General features: G+C 46.1%; 1 protein-coding gene across 1 annotated transcript in view; it reads left to right on the top strand.

The window, feature by feature from the left end:
- LOC111975548 (receptor-type tyrosine-protein phosphatase S-like) overlaps positions 1-22,830 on the top strand; it is a 268,179-nt gene that overhangs the window by 204,246 nt on the left and 41,103 nt on the right. Inside the window, 11 exon segments of the mRNA XM_070447461.1 lie at positions 2,261-2,854; positions 3,913-4,007; positions 4,368-4,618; positions 5,429-5,516; positions 6,546-6,758; positions 7,099-7,265; positions 8,220-8,234; positions 8,519-8,634; positions 15,982-16,033; positions 20,288-20,362; positions 20,364-20,385. Of these exon segments, the coding sequence (XP_070303562.1) occupies positions 2,261-2,854; positions 3,913-4,007; positions 4,368-4,618; positions 5,429-5,516; positions 6,546-6,758; positions 7,099-7,265; positions 8,220-8,234; positions 8,519-8,634; positions 15,982-16,033; positions 20,288-20,362; positions 20,364-20,385 (1,688 nt within the window).

Genomic DNA, 22,830 nt, shown 5'->3' with positions numbered 1-22,830 from the left:
CAATCCACTACTCAATCAAGACGACTGTGTGTCAACAGCGGCCATTAAAGCCAGCCCTGATGGAAAACGTGCCTCTAGCTCCACTGGGAGGGATTGAGGGAAGCCAAGTGGAGAGGCATGGAGTGATGAAGGAGAAAGAGAGGGATGGAAGAAGAGGGGGAGGTGGAGAGGGGTGGCCGCCACCCCCCCCCCCCACCTCCTCCTCCTCGTTGTCCCCTCTTTGCGGCAGATTGCTCCCAGTCCCATGTCGGCCTTCATCATGAGGGATGCTCATGTCTCACCCCCTCCTCCTCTTCCTCCCTCCATCCTCCAGTTTTCCCTTGGCATAAACCTGCTTCCTCAGTTAACCCCACCTACCCTTTCCCCTTCATTTACAGTAGTCCCTAGCCTACCCTGTAAACACACACACACACCTCAGGCCCATTATCTCAGATGTTCTCATTGGGGCTTACTAAGCAGTGAATGTGAGGGGAGTCAAGTTTAAACAAGACAGGCTGGTTGCAGGGCTGTAGTTCTAGTTTGTTAGCGGGGAGTAATGGACGTATTCATCTCGCCGCTGTTTGGAGGCTGCTGCGTTTCCATTACTGTTCCAACTCAATTTGCCCCTTCCCAGAACAGGCCCATTAACAAGAAGGAACAAAGTGGCTGGGTATATGGGGAAGTAGGGTAGATGTGAGTTGTCAATTGGTACGGGAGCCTGTGTGCGTGCTACACAGTGGCTAAGAGTGTGTGTACAAGAATGCACACACACGGTAAATGTGTCGGCAGAAATCCACACACACACACACACACACACTGAAACAGACACACATAGCATTGAGGTAGATATTGTTCCAGCCAGTGAGAGGGAGGGAGCGATGGCTCCGGACAAATGGTTGGCTTCTCCAGATTGGGCCCTGGCCTGGGCGAGAGGCCAAATTGCCCTGTGTGCAGCAGGGATGATGTAAGGGCAGGAACTGTCTGCTGAGTTGGGCTAAATCACGAGGCACGGTGCATACACAACCCACACACACATAMGCATGTACGCACGTAAATGGCAGAAGTACTTGCATTGCAGAGTAGCCTAACACACATGTACACAAATTGAACTTTTACACCTAATGCGTGTGTGTGTGTTGGAGCCTGTGTGTGTATGTTTATGATTGAGCCTGTGTAGTGGTGTTTCGGGGATAGCATTTCGGTAGCGTTTTTGGGAGTCAGGTGTATCAAGTGAAAGATCACATCTTTTGCCTCATGTATTTTCATAGACAACGTTAGATGACTAGTCTGGTGTGGGATCGCTGTGCTAAGATGGGACTGGAGTGCAAGTTCACAGCACTCATCTCTCACTAAGCGCCGCTCACTTCTGAGACAAAGCCTCCGTGTWGACACTGGCTCTATCACACTGATGGGACCTCTAACTAACGGAGAGAAACACAGAGAGGAGAGCCATCCACAATCCCGAATCTGGGTCACTGAAGTAGAACGTCTAGCCTACTGCATCATCCACTCTATAGCTCATCCAGTCTAAAGCCTCATATCGAGAGTTGATTATCTCTTATCTTTTACACTGAAACTTTGAGAGTACTTTTTTGTAAGAGAGTCACGTCACGGTTAGCCTGGGTGCCAGTCTGTTTCTGCCAAGGCTTGACAATGACAATGGAGTTGGCCAAGCACAAACAGATCGGGGACAAGGCTACATCACAGTCACTTTGAGTTCCAATTCCCATTTGCACACGCTTCTACTCGTCGATGCTGAAATGTATTGAATATCGATTTGTGAATAGGAGAAATGGCTCATTGTTTCTGTTGCGAGGACCTTTRAAGCTGCATTTGAATTTCGTGTAATTATCGGAATTGACTGAGTTCAAATGGAATCGACGCCAACCCAAACAGAGTACTGTAGGTCTACCGGCCCAACATTATGTCGTTGAAAGTGTAAAGTAGTCCCAGACAAAATCGGTTTTAGTGGTCCTGTTTCTACTGACTGTTCTTGCATAACCTTTCATCTGCTGAAAGAAAATGTTTTTTTCCCCCACTAAAAGGCACATTCCATTCCATAATGAAAAAAACAAGTTTATCCCACACCAACATACACCATTGTCCCCCCGAGCAGCCTTAATCTTGTCCACGATGTTACGGCACAGTCTATTATTTGTTATTGACGTACCTAGATGTACGGAACCACACACCGTTCTCGCTCCTCAAAACAAGTCTTGTTTGACCTCCTAGAGTAAAATWTAAATGGATAAAAGTTGTGTTTGTTTGCTTTCCTCAACAGTGCCTGGGCCGCCCTATCTGTCGGTGGCTCACCATTCGGAGACGTCGGCCGTGGTACGCTGGGACGCGCCCGATGTTATGATCCCTGGCATGGAGCTGCAGGGTTACAGGCTTCAGTTTGGCCGCAAGGACGTGTCCCCGCTGGCCACTCTGGAGTTCACCCCCCAGGAGAGGCAGTACACAGTGGCCAGCGTCCACCGCGGTGCTACCTACCTCTTCAAAGTCCAGGCTAAGAGCCGAGGTGGCTTCGGGGAGGAGGCTACGGCCGAACTGCATGTGCCTGAACAAACACCCCAAGGGTACCCCCAAATCAACGAGAGCTCCAACGTGACCTGCTGCTCGGTAGAATTGGCATGGTCGCCCCCGGTGCTGGCGGAGCGCAACGGGGACATCACGGAGTACACGCTGGCGTACCAGGAGACAGGCGTGGGGGGCGCACCCCGGGAACTCAGCCTGCCCGCCATCCAGTCCAGCTACGTGCTCAACAGCCTAAAACCCAACTCGGCGTACGACGTGAAAATACGCGCGCACACGAGTGTAGGTCCAGGGCCCTACAGCCCACCGATCCAGTATCGGACTGTGGCGTTTGAGACAGGTATGGCTTGCCTGTTTCTCTCCCAACCCGGGGGGGAAAACACAAAATTGAAAACAACAAGCAACAACACAAAAATGAAACCAACTTCCCCCCCTCCAACCACCTTCACTTCTTCTCCACGACAAAAAAAATCCTAGAACCTTAAAAAGTTTGCGGGGGACACTCACTTCACTAACCCAAAGGTAAAACCAGTCAGTAAGTTACAGTCAGTCAGTTTGAAAAAGGGGAGGACGCGGCGTTCCAAGGTAAGTGCCGGTTGGTCAGACACCTTGCAGTCTCCTTTCACCCCTATGCAGCCAAGCACACTCACACAGCTAATGCAGCCTCACACACACACCCCCAATTTGCAAAGAAACTAAACAAAGGTAGGAACTCAGTGTTTCAGTCAAGAGTTCGTTTGAGTCCATTTCCGTTAGCAAGTGCAAGACTTTGGTTCCTTATTTCCGTTGGTTTTCAGTTTGTTTTGAGTCCCCCTCTCCTACTCTGTTCCCCCCCCCTCCCACTATGGTAAGGTTTGTGGCATGGCATCCCCCCGATGCACTGCTAACGACTGTCGGCATGCTGTGTTTGGGTCTGTCTTTGTGCCCGCCAGGCAGCACGTCGTGGGCAGTGCCAACCCATGCTCAGAGTGCAGAGATGGTTGGCGCCAGAACCACAAGGGTCAACGACTCCTGGTTTTCAATGGGATGGGAGCGGGCAAAGGGGGATAGTTACTAGTARAAAGATGTGGTGGTCAGAGAGGGGTTGGCACTGCCCGGGTGGCCGGCCAGCGGGCACGTCCGTGCTCCATGGGTCCGTACTTGTCCATGAGTCTCCCGTGCTGTGTGTCTAACCAATAGCGTTGCCCCYTTCACAGCCTATCACAGCACAGCTCACCGCCCGCTCACTACTCCAACCCAGAGGACCCCAGCTGGGAAAATGACCTACTCTTCCTTTTTGTCTCTTTCACACTCTCTCACTCTCTCCTTTCCTCCTTCCCCAGCTCTCCAAACTAAACACAGCCTCTCTGTTTTTGTTTTGTTCGTTTCCCTTTATTTTTCTCTTCTCTCTCACGACAGATGTCCCGAAGAACTTCACAGTGAAGTGGGTTACCAAGACAACGGTGTTGCTAACGTGGAAGTTTGCTGAGAGGCGGTTCCCATTCCGGTGCACGGTGAGCGAACGATGGACAGACAGACAAATCGACACACACGTCTACAGGACTCGATGAATTCATTTGTGGCTAATTATGCCACCGACTGCAATTTTGATTTAAGTCACAGTTCAAACGATGCAATCTTGCGTAGACCAAATTATAGAGTTAATCAACCCTTGCAGAGAGAAGTCTATAGACAGCCAGGCATACACATGCCATCTTGGAACACACTATTCCCAAAGAAAATCTCCTACAAACTAATTTTACATTGTCCATGCTTTTACCCAGCAGTTTTACMCCGGAGCTGAGACTTCCCTAATGTGTCTTTTTTTTGTGTGTGTCTCCGTTTCTCCATCTGTCCATCTGCCCCCTGTCCAGATTGAGTACAATCGCCAGAAGATGGACGTGGACGCCCGGCTGACCAAGGCGCTGGTCACCAGCCTGCGGCCCAACACCACCTATGAGTTCCGGGTCACGTGTCAGGAGAACACAGAGGGTGGACCTCGCCACCGTGTGGTCGCTAGGACTGCACCGCCCATTCTGGTCAAGAAGCCCAGGCTGGAACTCTACTCGGAGCCGGACAACATTCTGACCATGGGTTTCACCCCGGTGGAAAGCAAGGACATCAAGTGAGAGAAATTGACGCCTAGGTTTCGGTATATGGGTTCATGGGTTTGTCTGACCTGGTTCTTTCTTTCATCGTTCTTTCTTTTGTTGGTTCATCCTCCTTTCTATCTTGCCTTCCTCTTTTCACTCTTTTGCCGGTTCGTCCCTCTTGCTTGCTGTCCTCTGTTTTTTTTTCACTCCCTCAAACTCCCACACTCTTCCACATAGCACACATTACACCTTGCTTTCTTGCCCTCGCTGTTGCCAACCTTCTGTCTTGCTCTCTCATTTCCACTCTCACTGCGGTGTTCCATTATCCTCTCCCTCTCACAGTCCTTTTCCTCTGACTTACTATCTATCACTATCTCTATCTCTCTCTCTCTCTTTCTCTCTCTATCTCTCTCTCTACCTCTTTCTCTATCACTCTCTCTCTACCTCTTTCTCTGTCACTCTCTCTCTCTACCTCTTTCTCTATCACTCTCTATCACTCTCTATCACCCTCTATCACTCTCTATCACTCTCTACCTCTTTCTCTATCTCTTCCTATCCACTCTCTATCACTCTCTCTCTCTCTCTCTCACTCTCTCTCCTCTTCTCCTCTCTCACCAAACAAACATACATACATACATACATACATACATACATACATACATACATACATACATACATACATACATACATACATACATACATACATACATACATACATACATACGCACACACACTTTCAGGCTAAACCCAACCTAGCCCATTCGTCCCTGTAGTGTACGTTAGTGTTATGGCTCTCTGAAGATGTTGTATGTCGATGGTACTGATGTCTGTGTGCCTCGCAGGAATTTCTATGTGGTGGTGGTACCACTAAAGAAGGGCTCGGGAGCAGCCCGACATCACAAGAACCCAGACGAGATGGACTTGGAAGAGGTAAGAACCGAGGAATAACACACATTCCAGCGTGTCTCAAAGTCCACAATGGTATTGTGTTTCAACCACAGTGCTCTTCCCAGGTGACTCAACTTCTTTTTATCACTAAAAACTTGAACCATATGTACCATTTCTGAATAAAAAAAATGTTTTTTTGTGACATACACAAAGGGCACAACATTTCTATAAAATGTCATATTGCGCCCTCGCATGTGGTTCTGGCTAAGTTTTCCATATGCCATGGAGATGTTTATAGCAACGTCGGAGAGGTACTGTCGTTTTCCCCATGTGTGGTCCCTCTCCCTCCATCCATCCATCCTGCCTTTCCCACCCTTCCTCGGTTGTTAGGGGTGATCCTGAGCTGTGATCAGCGAATGGCCGCGGGAAGATGTTTTGGGTTGGGGGTTGGGATCTTCCCGCGGCTTTGGATCGGCGGTGAGCTATTGGATTTGGGATTACCAATATTCCACCTCTTCAGAGCACTCCTTCGTTTTCTGTTGTAAAGGAATGGAGTGGCCTGGTCTGTCAGGGCACCATGCCAACAAGCACCCTATTGACTTTTGGGCCAGAGTGTACGGAGGGAATCGACCTGCAAAACCCTATTTAGGGAAGTTTTCAGAGGACATTTCGATTTGTACACAAACTATCTCCGTTGATCAGGTGGTTATATGTTCTCCTCTTCACACACTGACTGATCAGATAAGACAGGCAGGTGGAGAGAAAAGATACAGACAGACGGACGGACAGAGAGACGGACGGACTGTACTTTTGATGGATACAGTGGGTCTGCCAACTCTTTCCCCTTTTTAGCGTTTTACGAGAGCATGCATGAACATTCTCAGTCAACTTTTTCATATGGAGATGAAGCAACTAATAAGTAGAGAGACGGATWGACAGATACATTTGAGAGATATATACATTCAGACGGACAAACCAACCAACCACGACAAAGTCCCTTAGACATCTCACACCTCCTCAACCCCCTTCCATACCTCGTTCACCTCGCCACTCTCTCCCCGTCTCCTCCAGCTGCTGAGGGACATCACCCCGAAACGTCGCACCAGGCGCCAGCTGAGCCAGGCGGACGGCAAGAGGCCCTACATCACAGCCTGCTTCAAGCAGCTCCCCGCCACGTTCACCCTGGGCACAGAGCACCGCCACAGCAGCTGTGAGAACAAACCTCTGGAGCCCGGGCAGGAGTACGTCTTCTTCCTGCTGGCCGAGCTCAACACCACGGCCGGGGTGAGGACTAGAGATGGAGATGAGAGGCGCATGTGGATACACGTGCACATGCACACTCAGACACATACGCTTGCACACTCATACACACACACACACACACACACACACACACACACACACACACACAGATCCATATACAATATCCATATACAGTATAGAGATAACTAACTGGTCATACCAGATGTGTGAGTGAGTTAATGAAAGGTATTCGTGTTATTCATAGCTACACTACTTCTCAGTTTAATTCCATTGAGCCCTTGTCTATATTTGACGTCTGTCTATTTGTTTCCTGTTAATTGTATTGAGCCCTGTGTCTATCTCTCTCGCTCGCTCTGTGTAGAAAATGTTTGCGGCCAGCCCGTACACGGATCCAGTGGTGACCCCAGAGATGGAAGTGGATCCTCTGCCCATCGAGACGGGCGGAGATGGCCTCATCTGGGTGGTGGGGCCCGTGCTGGCCGTGGTCTTCATCATCTGCATCGTCATCGCCATCCTCCTCTACAAGAAGTGAGTTACGTTGTAGGAGACTCTGGGGGGGATGTAGGCTACAGGGGATTCTGAGGGGATGGCGTTTGTTCTGTATGTGGGGGGGGTGACTTTTCAAAATCGAACAAACGTATGAGAATTTCAGTATGAGAATTGTGAATGAAAGGAAGGTTGCGAAGGAGGGGACAAAAACGGAGAGACTGTGGGGGAAAGAAGACATAGAAGAGTTAGGGAAAGAGCTAATGCTCTGTGTTAATTGAAGCCAGAAACATATTAATGATGATATCTTTACTTGAAGGGGGGATATCTAAAGCCTTGTTTTAACTTCAAAGTAACTGAAATCTAAAGTATCCACATGTGTTTTGGGGCTGGAGCAAGCAAGCAGTTGAAGTACTGTATCTGATTCTGTTTTAACAGTTGTAGGCAACACACTGTCTAAGAGACCACAAGCCCCAGTAGTATACTGTAGCTGTGTGCAGTCATGTATGTAGAATAGGCAGGCCAAAGTTTGAGTAGGAGAAACAGGGCCTAACTTTCAGATGCTCCCTGACAATTAGTCTGACCTTGGCTTGTACCTCTGCATGCTGGTGGTTAGGGAGAGTAACATCTCTCCTTGGATCTCTCTCTCTCTCTCCTCTCTCTCCTGCATTCCCTCTCTCTCCCTGGTGGCTAGTGTTTCTACCTGCCCTTGGTCCTGACACCCACACCCCCCCCCCTCACCAAGACACACACACACACAGTCATAAACACACACACACACACACACACACACACTCACGGTAACACACACTCACGACCCAGACCGGCTCCTCCAAATGCTGATGAGCTTTATCTAGCTAGCACTGCGAGGCGGCTGCCCCTGTGAATTTTAAAATGCTCTCTATTGATTTCTCTCTTCTCCCCCCTCTCTCTCCTTGTGTTGTGTTTTTCCCCTCTTTATATATTTATTTGAAACTCCATTGCTTTCTCCGGAAGCAGCAAACCTGACAGGTAAGGCTTAGCCGTACTTTATTGCTGTGTGTTTTTTCCGGCAAGAAAATAACCTGTCTCAGCATAAAATATGTTTTTAATTAGTCGGGGTGAAAAAATGTCAGGGAAAGAGAAGCTGGCTCACTAGATATTACTCTCGAACTTGTTTCGTGGAGGGTTATTTCGACATTCAGCACTAAAGTTGTTGTAGCATCACAGTGAGCTTTTTCGTGTGGAGGGTGGACATTTTGTTTGGTTGCGTCTTGACGGTGTGCGTCTGTCTTTTCCTTCCCCCTTTCAAAAAGCCGTAAACGAAAGGAGTCAGAGCCCAGAACAAAATGTCTGCTGAACAACGCAGAGATCACACCCCACCATCCCACAGACCCCGTGGAAATGAGGCGCATCAACTTCCAAACCCCAGGTACGGTGTGGAGACGGGACACAAACAAACACAGACCAATTTAGCAGCATTGTAGGGACTTATAAGTGAATGCGCAGCCCACATATACACTACCGTTCAAAAGTTTGGGGTCACTTAGAAATGTCCTTGTTTTCCATGAATACATTCATGAAATTAGTTGCAAAATGAATAGGAAATATAGTCAAGACGTTGCCAAAGTTATAAATAWTGATTTTTAATTGAAATAATAATTGTCTCCTTCAAACTTTGCTTTCGTCAAAGAATCCTCCATTTGCATCAATTACAGCCTTGTTGTCAATTTGTTGAGGTAATCTGAAGAGATTTCACCCCATGCTTCCTGAAGCACCTCCCACAAGTTGGATTGGCTTGATGGGCACTTCTTATATACCATACGGTCAAGCTGATCCCACAACAGCTCAATAAGGTTGAGATCCGGTGACTGTGGTGGCCACTCCATTATAGACAGAATACCAGCTGACTGCTTCTTCCCTAAATAGTTCTTGCATAGTTTGGAACTGTGCTTTGGGTCATTGTCCTGTTGTAGGAGGAAATTGGCTCCAATTAAGCGCCGTCCACAGGGTATGGCATGGCGTTGCAAAATGGAGTGATAGCCTTCCTTCTTCAAGATCCCTTTAACCCTGTACAAATCTCCCACTTTACCACCACCAAAGCACCCCCAGACCATCACATTGCCTCCACCATGCTTGACAGATGGCGTCAACCACTCCTCCAGCATCTTTTCATTTTTTCTGCGTCTCACGAGTGTTCTTCTTTGTGATCCGAACACCTCAAACTTAGATTAGTCTTTCCATTACACTTTTTTCCAATCTTCCTCTGTCCAGTGTCTGTGTTCTTTTGCCCATCTAAATCTTTTATTTTTATTGGCCAGTCTGAGATATGGCTTTTTCTTTGCAACTCTGCCAGGAAGGCCAGTATCCCGGAATCGCCTCTTCACTGTTGACCTCGAGACTGGTGTTTTGATGGGTACTATTTAATGAAGCTGCCAGTTGAGGACTTGTGTGGCGTCTGTTTCTCAAACTAGACACTCTAATGTACTTGTCCTCTTGCTCAGTTGTGCACCGGGGTCTCCCACTCCTCTTTCTATTCTGGTTAGAGCCAGTTTGCGCTGTTTTGTGAAGGGAGTAGTACACGGTGTTGAACAAGATCTTCAGTTTCTTGGCAATTTCTCGAATGGAATAGCCTTCATTTCTCAGAACAAGAATAGACTGACGAGTTTCAGAAGAAAGTTATTTGTTTCTGGCCATTTTGAGCCTGTAATCGAACCCACAAATGCTGATGCTCCAGATACACAACTAGTCTAAAGAAGGCAAGTTTTATTGCTTCTTTAATCAGGACAACCTTTTTCAGCTGTGCTAACATAATTACAAAAGGGTTTTCTAATGATCAATGCGCCTTTTAAGATTATACACTTGGATTAGCTAACACAACGTGCCATCGGAACACAGGTGTGACGGTTGCTGATAATGGGCCTCTGTACGCCTATGTAGATATTCCATTAAAAATCAGCCGTTTCCAGCTACAATAGTCATTTACAACATTAACAATGTCTACCCTGTATTTCTGTTCAATTTGATGTTATTTTAACGGACGAAACATGTGCTTTACTTTCAAAAACAAGGACATTTCTAAGTGACCCCAAACTTTTGAACGGTAGTGTATGCAACCACCCACCACTCACCCCAACACAGGTACACACATACTTTTTAGGAAAATGCACACCCTCGTACACGAACAATCAAACACCCCTCACACATTGACCTACACATGGAACATAAAGACATCCGTACTCTCACCAGCGTATGCACATACAAACATGTTCATGCATACACCCCAGTGACCTCACACAATTATCATGTGAAAGAAAATGTGAATGGCTCATGTATCACTGAAAATCATGGTGGATTTCAGACTTTCAGACCCATCAGCTCAATGAAACTATATTTGAAATGTTTGGAATGTAGACCAATGCTGTGTTTTGTCGCTGATATTTAATTTGTGTTTCTCCATCTACCCATACATACTACTACAAACCAACCGTTCACAATAACCATAACACCTTGTATCTCTAAAATTATAAAGATCAGAGATTGKTTTTTTTGAATGAGAGCATCTTTCTCAAAACCTTTTAGTCCACTTTTCTGTCCTTCTACCATCACTGTCCTCAAGTGTTATGTTGTTCATCRTCTTGGCTGGAAAAGCCCTCTCCGTTAAAAGACAAGAACACTTGATCCTGCTCTCATTTTCTCCGAGCTTCTCCGTCTCAAGCCTTGGCTGACATTTCCCCGTGGCTTCTGTCTGGCCTTGTTGTCTGTCTACACCCTGTGACCTTGTCACACATTCCCCCCGTCCTTGTCTTTTCTCCTTACTCCCTTGTTTCCTCTATTCATCTCTCGCTCCCCCTCTCCTCGTCTATCAGTCATCAGTCTTCTGTCGCCAATCTTCAGTCCATCAAAAGGCTCACATTTCAAAGGACCTAATCTCCTGTGCTGCATGGTGAACTCGAGATTTGGTGCAGGCAGCCTATACTTGTAACCCCCACCCTATTTGTACATTGGAGGACAGAGCGAAATATCATTGGACTCCCAACACAAAGACAGACACACACACAACACACACACACACACACACACACACACACACACACACACACACACACACACACACACACACACACACACACACAGAGGTTCCAGTGGCTTGAACCCCTCTCCTTTATCACACACTCTCGGATGTAGGGCTCGTACCCTCACCACCGGCCTGTAATAGCAGAGAAAATGAGCATGATGGCCTTTGGTCGTATTTGTGTCTGCTTTCTTCCAGTACATTCCCTCCTCCGCGTCTCTCCTCCTCCTCCTCCACCGCTCCTTAAAGAATAATGAAAAACCTTATACGGTGGCTCTCCTCTATCACACACACACACACACACACATTCTACGTATTATTAAGTGAATCTCGTCTCCTTTTGCCTATTACTGTCGTCCCATTGAATTCAATGTCATTATCTCTTCACTCGGTGAGACGTTAATTTAAACAGACATTTTAGCGCAATTAAAGCTGGGCGGGGAACATTTTCGAACATCCCCATTAGCTAATAGTGGCCATTGTTCAAACGAGCGTACTTTACTGCACTTGGAGGGCCCTCCAGTCCAACCCAAAGGAGCATATGTCACCAAAGCCCATGCCTGCGCAGTGGCCGCTGCCTTGGTTAGCATGAAATATGTTTTTAGATGATATGTCAGATGCTACACTAGACTATAGTCTAGGCGTGTGTTCGTGCTGCGCTGGGGCCCTCTCGTCCTTATCTTTAGGTTTGTACTCCGGGTCTGTCTCCAGACTCCGCCTGGCTAATGAAGCACAAACTTAGTTGATATCTGTCATCTCCCCCTCCAAACCCACTCCTCCCCCCGTCTATAGCTATTAGTTATCTCTCTCTCTTTTCTTTTCCTCATTTTGTGCCTCCTACAGCTATTAACCTCTCTCTCGCTCTCTTCCTATCTCTGTCTCCATTCTTTCCCACATTTTTTCTTCTTTTCATATTTTTCTGTCCCCTGTCATCTGCATTTTCTGGTTCCTTTCTTTCTGTGCTTTCGCTCTCTCTCTCTCTCTCTCTCTCTCTTCTCTCTCTCTTCTCTCTCTCTCTTCTCTCTCTCTCTCTCTCTCTCTCTCTCTCTCTCTCTCTCTCTTCTCTCTCCCTCTCTCTCTCTCTCACACTCACACTCACTCACACTCAATCCTCTATCACTCTCACTCTCAACTCTCCACTCACATCACACTCACACTCATCCCTCCACTCACATCTCAACACACTCAAAACTCACACTCAAATCTTCCAACTCCCACTCTCACTCTCACTCATCACTCTCCCTCTCTCTCTCCGATGGCCACTTTCCCACATCTCCAAATCCAACTCTCAGAGGTCTCGGCTCTCATCATCTCACTTCCTGCCAAGCCCTCTGGTCGGAGGCTGACTTCCTCTACCAGGCCTGCAGGAGAATACCGTGCTCTGCTCACTTATGCATCCACACACTTACACAGACAGACACATACAGAAAGTATTCCCACCCCTTGACTTTTTCCACATTTTGTTGTGTTACAAAGTGGGATTAAAATTGATTTTATTGCCATTTTTTTGTCAACGATCTACACAAAATACTCTGTGTTGTCAAAGTGGAAGACAAATTCGAACATAATTTTTTTTTAATGGAAAATAAAACACTAATATATCTTGATTAGATAAGTATTCAACCCCGTAAGTCAATACATCCTTTGGCAGCGATTACAGCTGTGAGTCTTTCTGGGCAAGTCTCTAAGAACTTTGCACACCTGGATTGTTCAATAGTTGCACATTGTTCTTTTAAACATTCTTSAAGCTCTGTCAAGTTGGTTGATGATCATTGCTAGACAGCCATTTTCAAGTCTTGCCATAGATTTTCAAGCTGACTTAAGTCAAACTGTAACTAGGCCACTCAGGAACGTTCAACGTCGTCTTGGTAAGCAACTCCGGTGTATATTTGGCCTTGTGTTTTAGGTAATTGTTGAATTACCTGCTTAAAAGGTGAATTTGTCTCCCGAGTGTGTTGGAAAGCAGTCTGAACCAAGTTTTCCTCTAGGATGTTGCCTATGCTTTGCTCTATTCCATTAATTTTTATCCCAAATAACTCCCTAGTCTCAGTGATGTGTTGTGTTGGATTTGCCCCAAACAAAACGCTTTGTATTCAGGACAAAAAGTTAATTTCTTTGCCATATTTTTGGGAGTATTACTTCAGTGCATGTTTTGGAATATGTTTATTCTGTACAGGCTTCCTTCTTTTCACTCTGTCATTTATGTTAATATTGTAGAGTAACTAAAATTTGGTTGATCCATCCTCAGTTATCTCCTATCACAGCCATTAAACTCTGTAACTGTTTTAAAGTCACCATTGGCCTCATGGTGAAATCCCTGAGCGGTTTCCTTCCACTCCGGCAACTGAGTTAGGAGGTGTTCATGTATCTTTGTATTGACTGGGTGTATTGATAGACCATCCTAAGTGTAATTAATAACTTCACCATGCTCAAAGGGATATTCAATGTCTTCTTTACGAGCCATTGGAAAACCTCCCTGGTCTTTGTGGTTGAATCTGTGCTTGAAATCCACTGCTCGACTGAGGGACCTTACAGGTAATTGTATGTGTGGGGAACAGAGACGAGGTAGTCATTTAAAAATCACATTAAACGCTATTATTGCACAAAGAGTCCATGCAACTTATTGTGTGACTTGTTAAGCACATTTTTACTCCTGAATTTMATTAGGCTTGTCATAACAAAGGGGTTGAATACTTACTGACCCAAGACATTTCACCTTTTCATTTTTTATTCATATGTAAACATTTCTAAAAACATAATTCCACTTTGACATTACGTGGGTATTGTGTGTAGATCAGTGACACAAAATCGAAATTGAATCATTTCAAGCTGCGACACAACAAAATGTGGGAAAATTCAAGGGGTGTGAATACTTCCTGAAGGCACCGTGCACACAAATACACGCTCCAACCCCACACTTGCATCGGGAACGCCTCATCTTTGTGTTTAACTACACTGTCTTTCCACAAGTTGTCGAAATCAGGTGGCACGCGCACGCACACACACCGCCGGAATGATAAATTACGTTTTTGGAACAGAGATTTGTCGGCCCCCCCCCTCTACATTTAATTAGTTATTGTCACAGTGAAATCAGAGGAAGGGGATGTCGCACCTCTTCGTCCCCATCTTTCTGCACTTGTCTGCTGATTTCCTGACCTGCTCATCCCCTTCTCGTTACGCCCAGTCTCTCTTCATGGAAATTGTCAATTGAGATTCTCACCTCAGAGAAGCATGACCGGATGACTTACGGGATGGTACAGAAGGATGAATCTTAGTTAGGAGTTAGCCCTTTGGGTACACCCAGCCACTCATCTCGGAGGTGTGGTAAGGGTTTTTAAGGTCACACTTTGAGGACAGGAAACCGTGTGCTCTGAGGACTTCCAATGAGATGACCTGTAACCTTTTGGTCACTGCCTTTTTGTGCACGTCCGTTGTTTCGTTTCCTTGCTTTCTCTTGTGCATATGACCAGAAGTATATTTTGTCTCTGTCGGAAGAAAACCTGTAGCTGTTGGAAATAAAGTGTTGTTATGTGCCTTCAGAAATGGTCAAACGTGGCAGTTTTTCAATTCCCTGAAAGCTTTTTGGGGGAGATGTTTTGTTCAAACAGTGATTTACTCAAATGGAAAGTGTAAGTTGTTCTCCTGACAATGTAGTTTGAGGGCTACAAGATGCAACGCTAAAAAAGGAGTTCACGTACTCAATCTTTTCACCAGCAAGTGCCCTTGCCGTGAACAGTATTTTGTAATTGCTGCAGCATTTGTACTTCATCTAGAGTATGCATCTATGCTTCATTGGGCTACTGTGTGCTAGCGGTCCATGAGTGTATTCAGTTGAAATGCTTTKGTGGCCCAGAAACTGAATTTGCACTCCTTTCGAGTCCAGAGCAGTAAGCAGCTGCAGTGCCGAGCTTCAGTGGCCTCATCTTGACCAAACAGACAGGTGTGAGGAGCACGGCCTAAGATGGCCCTCTCTCTGCCTGAGTAGAAAGGCAGACAGGAGACCTAAGAGGGTGTCGGCTGTGACGCAGCCTTTACCCGTCATGGATCTTCTTGACAGACTTTGYGCTGTCAGAACTGCTTCCTCTCGCACCAGCTCAGACTTCTGAACAAAGGGGCTTTTCACCATTCATTTTTCAGAAGATATATAAGCCGTTTCCCGTTCTTTCTTCCTTCCTTTATTTCTTTCTCTCGCTCTCTTTTATGATGGCAATTTTCTTACTTCTGTTTATGTACGAGAAACAAAATCGATTTCTGACCCACACTATGGCAAGGCAGCTTGATAGAGGAGTTTCAATTGGGCAGGAGTGATGGACGCCTGTGCCAAACAAACAGCTTGCGCTGCCACCGCGGCACTGATTTTGCCAGTGGGTGGGAGGATGGTCAAGGTATGCTGCTGAATGTGTGGCCTACTTTCCCCCTGCCTGTCTGACAGGCTGGCTTCAAATCCAACACTCCCTGTGAAGGACCTCAATAGTTCTGGACAGGGGAGGATCTGTACAAAAATAACCCAAAAGAATAGTGATTAATAACATTAGTAAACATTTGTGAATTAAGTGAAGGATTGAGATCATTTGCATCTCTGTATTGTGTGTTTCTTCGCCTTTTATAATTTTGTCAATTTTTAGGATTTTTAAGTTGCCTTTGCATTTCAGCATTTTTTTAAACAAGTTTTTCTTTCTTTTTTATGTTTGCTATTCTTCACAGATTCTGGTCTGAGCAGTCCTCTATGTGAAGCCGATTTTGACTATGAAAGTTAGTCCCTACGCATTTAGCTCCTGTGTTTGTCCTCTCGCATTATTTTTGATTTTCTAGCATTGCCCCCATTTACAAAGTTTATTTCCCACACGTTGCAATTTCAGCACTAATTTTCTGTTTTTTCTTTCGTAACCCAGCTGTTTTGACTTTGGTTGGATTTTCAGTTGCGTTATTCACACAAAGCTGTTTGGCTGCGCATTAATCCACTATACGTAACCTCTGCGATCACTTCTGCTGATGTAAAGATGGGGTTTTTGCAGGAGTTCTGTCTTCTCTCTCACTCCCCTTGCTCCCCATCCCTCCACCCCCACCACTGCTTCACTTCCAATCTGAACTTGACTGGGTCTTTCTGCAGTCTATGAGATAACGAGCGGAATTAATTAAAGACCCTGGCAAACGATGGTTCGACATTTGATCGTCTCCCTCTCGCAGGGGGAAAAAAAGGAAAATAGTTTTTCCAACGCCGAGGCATGCTGAGAGTGTCTTCTCTTTTATATGTAAATAAACATATATCAACAGGCCAGTGGCCGGGGCTATCAAAAGGAATCATTTTTTCCCAGGCGTATCGACTGCAGATCGGAGATAGGAAATGTTTAATTAGACGCTAGTTGTGTTTCTCCGTGCCCATTGATCGCTGCTGTTAATTGCTGAGAAAAAAATGGAGGGACTACTTCGATATTGGAGGGAAAGACTGTGGGAGAAGAGGGGGGCGGGGTAGAGGAGGAGGTGGGGGGTAGGGGGTGGACAACAACTTGTCCTTGAAAACCTTTACATGTGATCGACTCGTTTGTCTTTGGCAGGCCCAATAATTATTATTATTATTATTATTTGGGGGGGTGCTTAAATTTGTACTATTTCACCTTTTTCCTCTGAGCCCTGGTTAAACATTGTACAATAATGAACAGGGTACCAATAGGTGCCATTTCAGATGCAGCCCCACTGTCTGTGTTGATACAGAGAATATTTTGTCGAGTTAGGCAGGATTCGAGATGAAAATGGACTGTCTCCATAAGCACCAACTCGGAGCGCGGTCCAGTCTGCTCCTCTGCAATGCATTGTGGGTTGTATTCATTAAAAAAAACAGTTTAGATGTATTGCTTGTTTTTAACAGACTGAGAGCCCAAATGAACGCCAGTAAAATTATACTAGACAGCTATTATTTACTCGTCATTAATGAAGCAAACGTCAGTCCAATTCATATACATTTCCTTTAAGTTTAAATAAACACAGTTAATGCCAGTGGGCCTACGTGCTTTTGTATATCCCTGGCTACAGCTCCTTTTTCCCAAACCAAACACTTAAACCGTAGCCTCCGCAGGCTGTAGCAACTGTCCTGCACTTATAGTACATCTGAGGCAGTACGATTGGCTGTAGATAGGCACTGAGGTACTAAGTGTTTGAGTACGACGCTGTCTGCCACTGAAACACTAAGCGCACCCTGCTTTTGATCTTGCCGCTAACAAACCGCTCTTTTTTATTCCCGAAGGAGAAAATAAGGGTGAGGGAGCGTCCTCGTTTGCGTCTTTTCCCGTTGAGTTTGTGGGATGGCAAATTGACAGGCTAAGTCGAATTCATCCGATTTGAACCCGCATTCGTAATAAACGCACCGTCCGGCAATGATTAATAACAACACGTTTCCAGCCGATGCCATATGAAAGTAGCATGCGATGTTAGCTCAGTCGGAAACTGATGTGTGAGCAAACAAATTTAGGAACTTGTTCACATACAACTATATCAGGGGGAACTTGCTAATACTGCTCTTCCCATGCAAGGTTTTGTCTATTAATTCAACTTAAGGTAATAAATAATTGAACAGAACAATTCTTAAAGGAGTATTAAGAAGTTTTATTTTATTTGGCCTCACAAAGGATCGTCACATTGGTTCACTTATTWAAAAAATTAAGACATGCTATTGAACGGTGTAAATGTCCGTGCTTGAATTTGGCCGGTGCTGGGACCTCGAAATTTCAACGACATCTCTTTTGCTCTAAAATATGAACACCAGCACTGTAAAATTAAATTGAGCACCGGCACCTAAAATGAGTACAGGTACTTTTTTCATTTCACTTTAAGCACTGGTAATAATACAATAATAACTTCAATCAGTGGGCCTTATTCAATCAGTGGGTCTTTAGAAGATCTAGTGCGATCCACCTTTGAACCAGTCCTCTAATACAACACAGCATGTCCAGTCATCAACTAGAACTGTGGTGTTCAGTGCCTCAACCTCCATTAGTCCCTGTGTCTCCTATATCCCTGTTATATCCCTATAATCTTTACTAATCCCCATGTAATTGTCGGCGTAACATTGTTCCCTCCATTTAAAAAAATTACCATCACTAATTGGGAGTGACGCCAGGGAGTGTCGAGTGTCCCCTCCCCGACAAAACAAAACATTTGTGATCCCGTCGACATTCGGGCGGACGCTAAGCGCCACGCAAATGGGATAAATTTAGGATGCTTAATCTGATTACGCCGATTTTGCACGCCCAAGGACGTCATCAAGATTTAGACAACTTTTGACCTCCATTTGCAGAAAGCAACAAAGTGGGCTTAAGCTCCATTTAAAAATATGACTAGCGTTAAGTTCCGTGCCGGGGATATGTCCAGGGACAGGCCAACAATATATGACTCCACCGTATTCCATTACATGCCCAGCATTATGCTCCTAAATGGATTAGCTCCAGTGTACACACACAGCCCCGCCAATAATGTTACAGCACATTGCCTGGTGCACTTGGAGAGCTATAGAGGAAAAAGTCGCTAAAATATCCCCAGTACTGACTAGGCTGGTTTGAATATGACTATATTTCTAAGGTTGTTGGGAAGGCGGTAGTGGTGGAGGAGTGCTACAGACACCATTAAAAAATTGCCTTTAACCGACTACGCAGGTTCTGACATTTTGGGTGGTGTGGAGACTGGGGAGGGGCGTCCATCTTAAGGGCCTAGGGTTTTGGATGCTTTTTTGGGTGGCCCGGCTGAAAGCCATTAAAGGGTGTCTGTGACTGATCCTAGCGTCATGCTTGCTTGGCCTTGGCTGACTGGAGTGGAGCAGCTCACTGTGTCATCACGTCACTCACCACTGTCACTATAACCTTCCCCTCTTGACCCCTCCCCCTCATCCATCTCGTCCAACCCAAACCCCAGGCCAGAGCTCGTCATCTGTCCCCTAACCCCTAACCCATGAACTTGGTAGACAGTAGCTAGTTAGTTTATAGATGCAGTGATGTAGAGGTACTTCATTGTGGCAACATTTTGACTGCTTGATTTAATCTAAATATATTTTTCAATAAACAAAAAACTGAGGCAATAGTTTTCCTGGCCGATGGGAAATGAGTGTTGTTATTTTGTGTGAAATGCCACCCTACAATGAGGTGATGTTATTTACGATTTGAGTTAATTCCCATATTAAATATTTGTGCCTCTGGATGTGAAAAGGATTTTCACAGGCAGCTTTTATGCTATTGTGAATAGCTCTTCCTTGTCACAGTGACTCGGTTAAGAGAAAGATCTAGTTTTTTTTCCTCTTACCCTAGCATAAAAACTATAATTCCTTTTGTTTTTGTGCACTGAGGAGTGAAGAACAATTTATGTCAACATTGCATCATATTGGCTCCAAAGGCTAAACTCAAGGGGTGTTTTTTCTCTTTTATTATTCCCCCCATCAAAAACCGAGGTTTGTTGCCTTGTCTCTGTTGCCAAGCTATTAAAAGCCGCGTCTCTCTGTAGACTTGAGCGGTAATTGGTCGGGGGGTTCTTTCTCACCATAGCAATCACCCATTGGTTGTCCTTCATTTGCGGCCCTTTAACTTGTGCGCCATTACGAAGGGGAATAGTAGTGAGTGTGCAGAATAAAAATTTGAGCTCCGGCCTGGTCTCAACTGTATTCCTTAACATCACCCATCAACTCCATACGGACTGTGTGTTTGAATTCCAGAATGTTCCCCAGTATTCCCTCCCTCCCTTGTCACTTAAGGCTTTCTCACTTACCCCCGCCCCCCATATAGGGTTCTGATAGGTGTTCCTCCGGCCCCTGGCCACGCGACCCCCCTCCCCTCCCCCTCTGTCTCCCTGCTGCTAGAAGAACCGCATTATCCACAACCCTCTTCCCCAAACCCTTGTCCTGTCATTTCTCTTAACTTTTTGAGGGTTTGCCTCTCACTTCAAATGCCATGGCAGCTGTAACTGACCACTTTCTGTCCTATCCCTTCCCCCCCTCCCTCGGTTCCCTCTCCTTCCATCTGTGTGGCGACAGGGTATGATGAATCATCCACCATCCCCCAATCGCGGAGCTGGCTGAACACACGGAGCTTCTCAAAGCCAACGACAACTGAAGCTCTCCAGGAGTATGAGGTGAGTGGGCCGGGGTCAGGGGTTAGGGTTAAAGTTGGGTCTCTGGTGAGGTAGAAATGGTGTAGGGGGACGTTGCGTCCTAGACGCTGATCTTGGGTCAGTTTTGGCATTTTCCACACACGGTTTAAGGTTAGGATTTGGGGGAGGGGGAAGCTGATCCTAGATCTGTACTAGGGGGAAACTTCACCCCTGACAGGGTAGAAATGAGGTTACTGGGATTCCAAGAGTTTTAGTGAATTAACTGTATTAACATTGTATGTGGCATGTTATCTAATCAAAGTTGGCTCTGTATAAATATAATCAAAGTGCCACCACATCCTCTTCAATTGGCGCAAAATAATGATCAACACAAATATCCAACTCTATATCTTAAATTGGTTCCAGACAACCAACTGCCAATTCCCACAATGCAATTTCCATAATCAACAACAAAATAACTGAGCACTTATTTCCGTATAGATGCGTCCATCCACACACCGATCAACGGTGGCCTCTAAACCACCTTTAAGATTCTTAGCTTGCAGCATGGTGATCTACACACAACACAACACACACCACAAGACATCCATGGGCGAGCATAAGCCCGAGCTGTCGAAGCCCGAGTGCAGCCAGGAGGTTATAAATGAGCCCCTGCGCTGATTAGACATCAGGATCGTGAATCAGCCCCGTTTGCATATCAGCAATGTCTCGCCAGAAGATCAAAGAGCTGCAACCAGGGAGAGTTGTGGGTAATTGTAGTACTCGATGCCAACAGGACAACCACAGCTTAATGCCGCGTGGTGGGACTGGTGGTGCCTGTGGGATAATGACTGCTTGCCAGCTATACAGTACAGCTCTTCTTCTTATCTATTATTTATTACATCTGGGTTGGACCGTGTACCCTAAATCGACTTCCTTCACACGGGCGAGCCAGAGAAAGGAAGTAGGGTATCGGAGTCACGGTGAGGGTTTATGGAAAAAAGTCGACTTGTTGACACTTTCGGAACACTTGGTACAACGCAAAAGTTTCTTAATTGACTTTGGGGCTCCGAAGGAATCGGCACCGCGGCTTTTTACGAGTGCCTCCTTCTCACGTCTCTCTTATCTCTCATCTCTCCGTTCGCTCTCTCACCCTCGCTCCCCTCTCCACCTCTGCTCCCGTTCTCTCATCAGCTCCCTTTCTCCTCTCCATCTCGCTCCCGTCACTCCACTCTTTCCACCTCCGCATCCCCCCTCTCTCTTCCATTCGGCTCCCCCTCTCCCTCTAGCACCTCGCTCCGCCTCTCCCTTCCACACTCGCTCCCCCAGAAAAATAAATTACCAAATTAAATGGAGAAGTGTAATTTTCATTTTGTTATTTTCTTGATGAATGGCTGCTCATCTGGGCGTCTTGGCTTGCCAAGCCCGGACTCTTTGGGGCTCTGAGTGATTGGTTTTTCTAGTGTGGCGGGATGATGGTGGGAGGAGAGGAGGAGGAGGGAGGGAAGAAAGCGTAGAGAGGAGAGGGGTAGGAAGGGGAGCTCGGTTAATGATCAGGAATGCAGTACAGGAGCTGGATGGAGAGGTGCGGCATATCTTCAGAGAATGTACATAGCAGGGGTGGCTGGTGGAGGTTCGGAAACAGGGAATGGGAGGATACTTTTTCGAAGGGTCCATCATCGCCTAAAGCTATGGAATGTACTGAGGAGGTGGAGTAACTAATCCATCAGGTGTCAGCACCAACATGCCCCATTCAAGAAAGACCCACCCCCTTTTAATGGGAGCTGTCACTCATACTCATCCCCTTGGCAACACCTTTTTGTCAGGATAGGGGAAGTGGAGGAGGGAGAGGAGTGTTAAAGTAGAAACCACACTCACCCTATTATACAAACACACACACACGCCTTCAGGAGAGCACTACTACACACAAAGTAATCCCAGTCAGCCTCAGGGGAGACCAGACAAGAGAAAAAGAGGAGAAGGATGGGATGAGAGAGAGAGACAGAGATGGGGACAATGCGGAGCAGGTTCTCCTTGTGCCGAGCTGGCTGTCTGTTATTTCACTGTGATGATTGCGGGTAAACTGTTACATCAGSCTCCTATTTGGACTTTATTTAGCCTCAATCTCTGTTCCCTGCGCCAGGCCCTAACCGAAAACATCCTTCAAGCTAGCGCCAGGGCCCGCGAGCGAGCGCCGAATCATAATGGAATACTAAATTACCCTGACAAGGGAATAGAATATTTATCCGGAAATCTCGTATTCCAAGCGCGGGCAGCATTTGTCTTGCCAGCAGTGTCGGGGCCCAGGAACCTGGTTTATTCCCCGTCTCTGTTTTTCTCCCTAAGAGAAGAGCTGCCACCTTGATCAATATTTTCATTGCCATTATGCACTGTCTACATTAACGAGATGATGAAGCCACCTGCGCAGACGTTTATATTTGAAGTGGGCACGGAGCAACTGCTAATGAGGCTGTTGTTCCCTTGTTT

The sequence above is a fragment of the Salvelinus sp. IW2-2015 genome, linkage group LG16 (genome assembly GCF_002910315.2).
Source record: "Salvelinus sp. IW2-2015 linkage group LG16, ASM291031v2, whole genome shotgun sequence".
Classification (NCBI taxonomy): Eukaryota; Metazoa; Chordata; class Actinopteri; order Salmoniformes; family Salmonidae; genus Salvelinus; species Salvelinus sp. IW2-2015.
The sequence above is the reverse complement of the archived record's forward strand: the minus strand, read 5'-3'. Positions and strand labels throughout refer to the sequence as shown.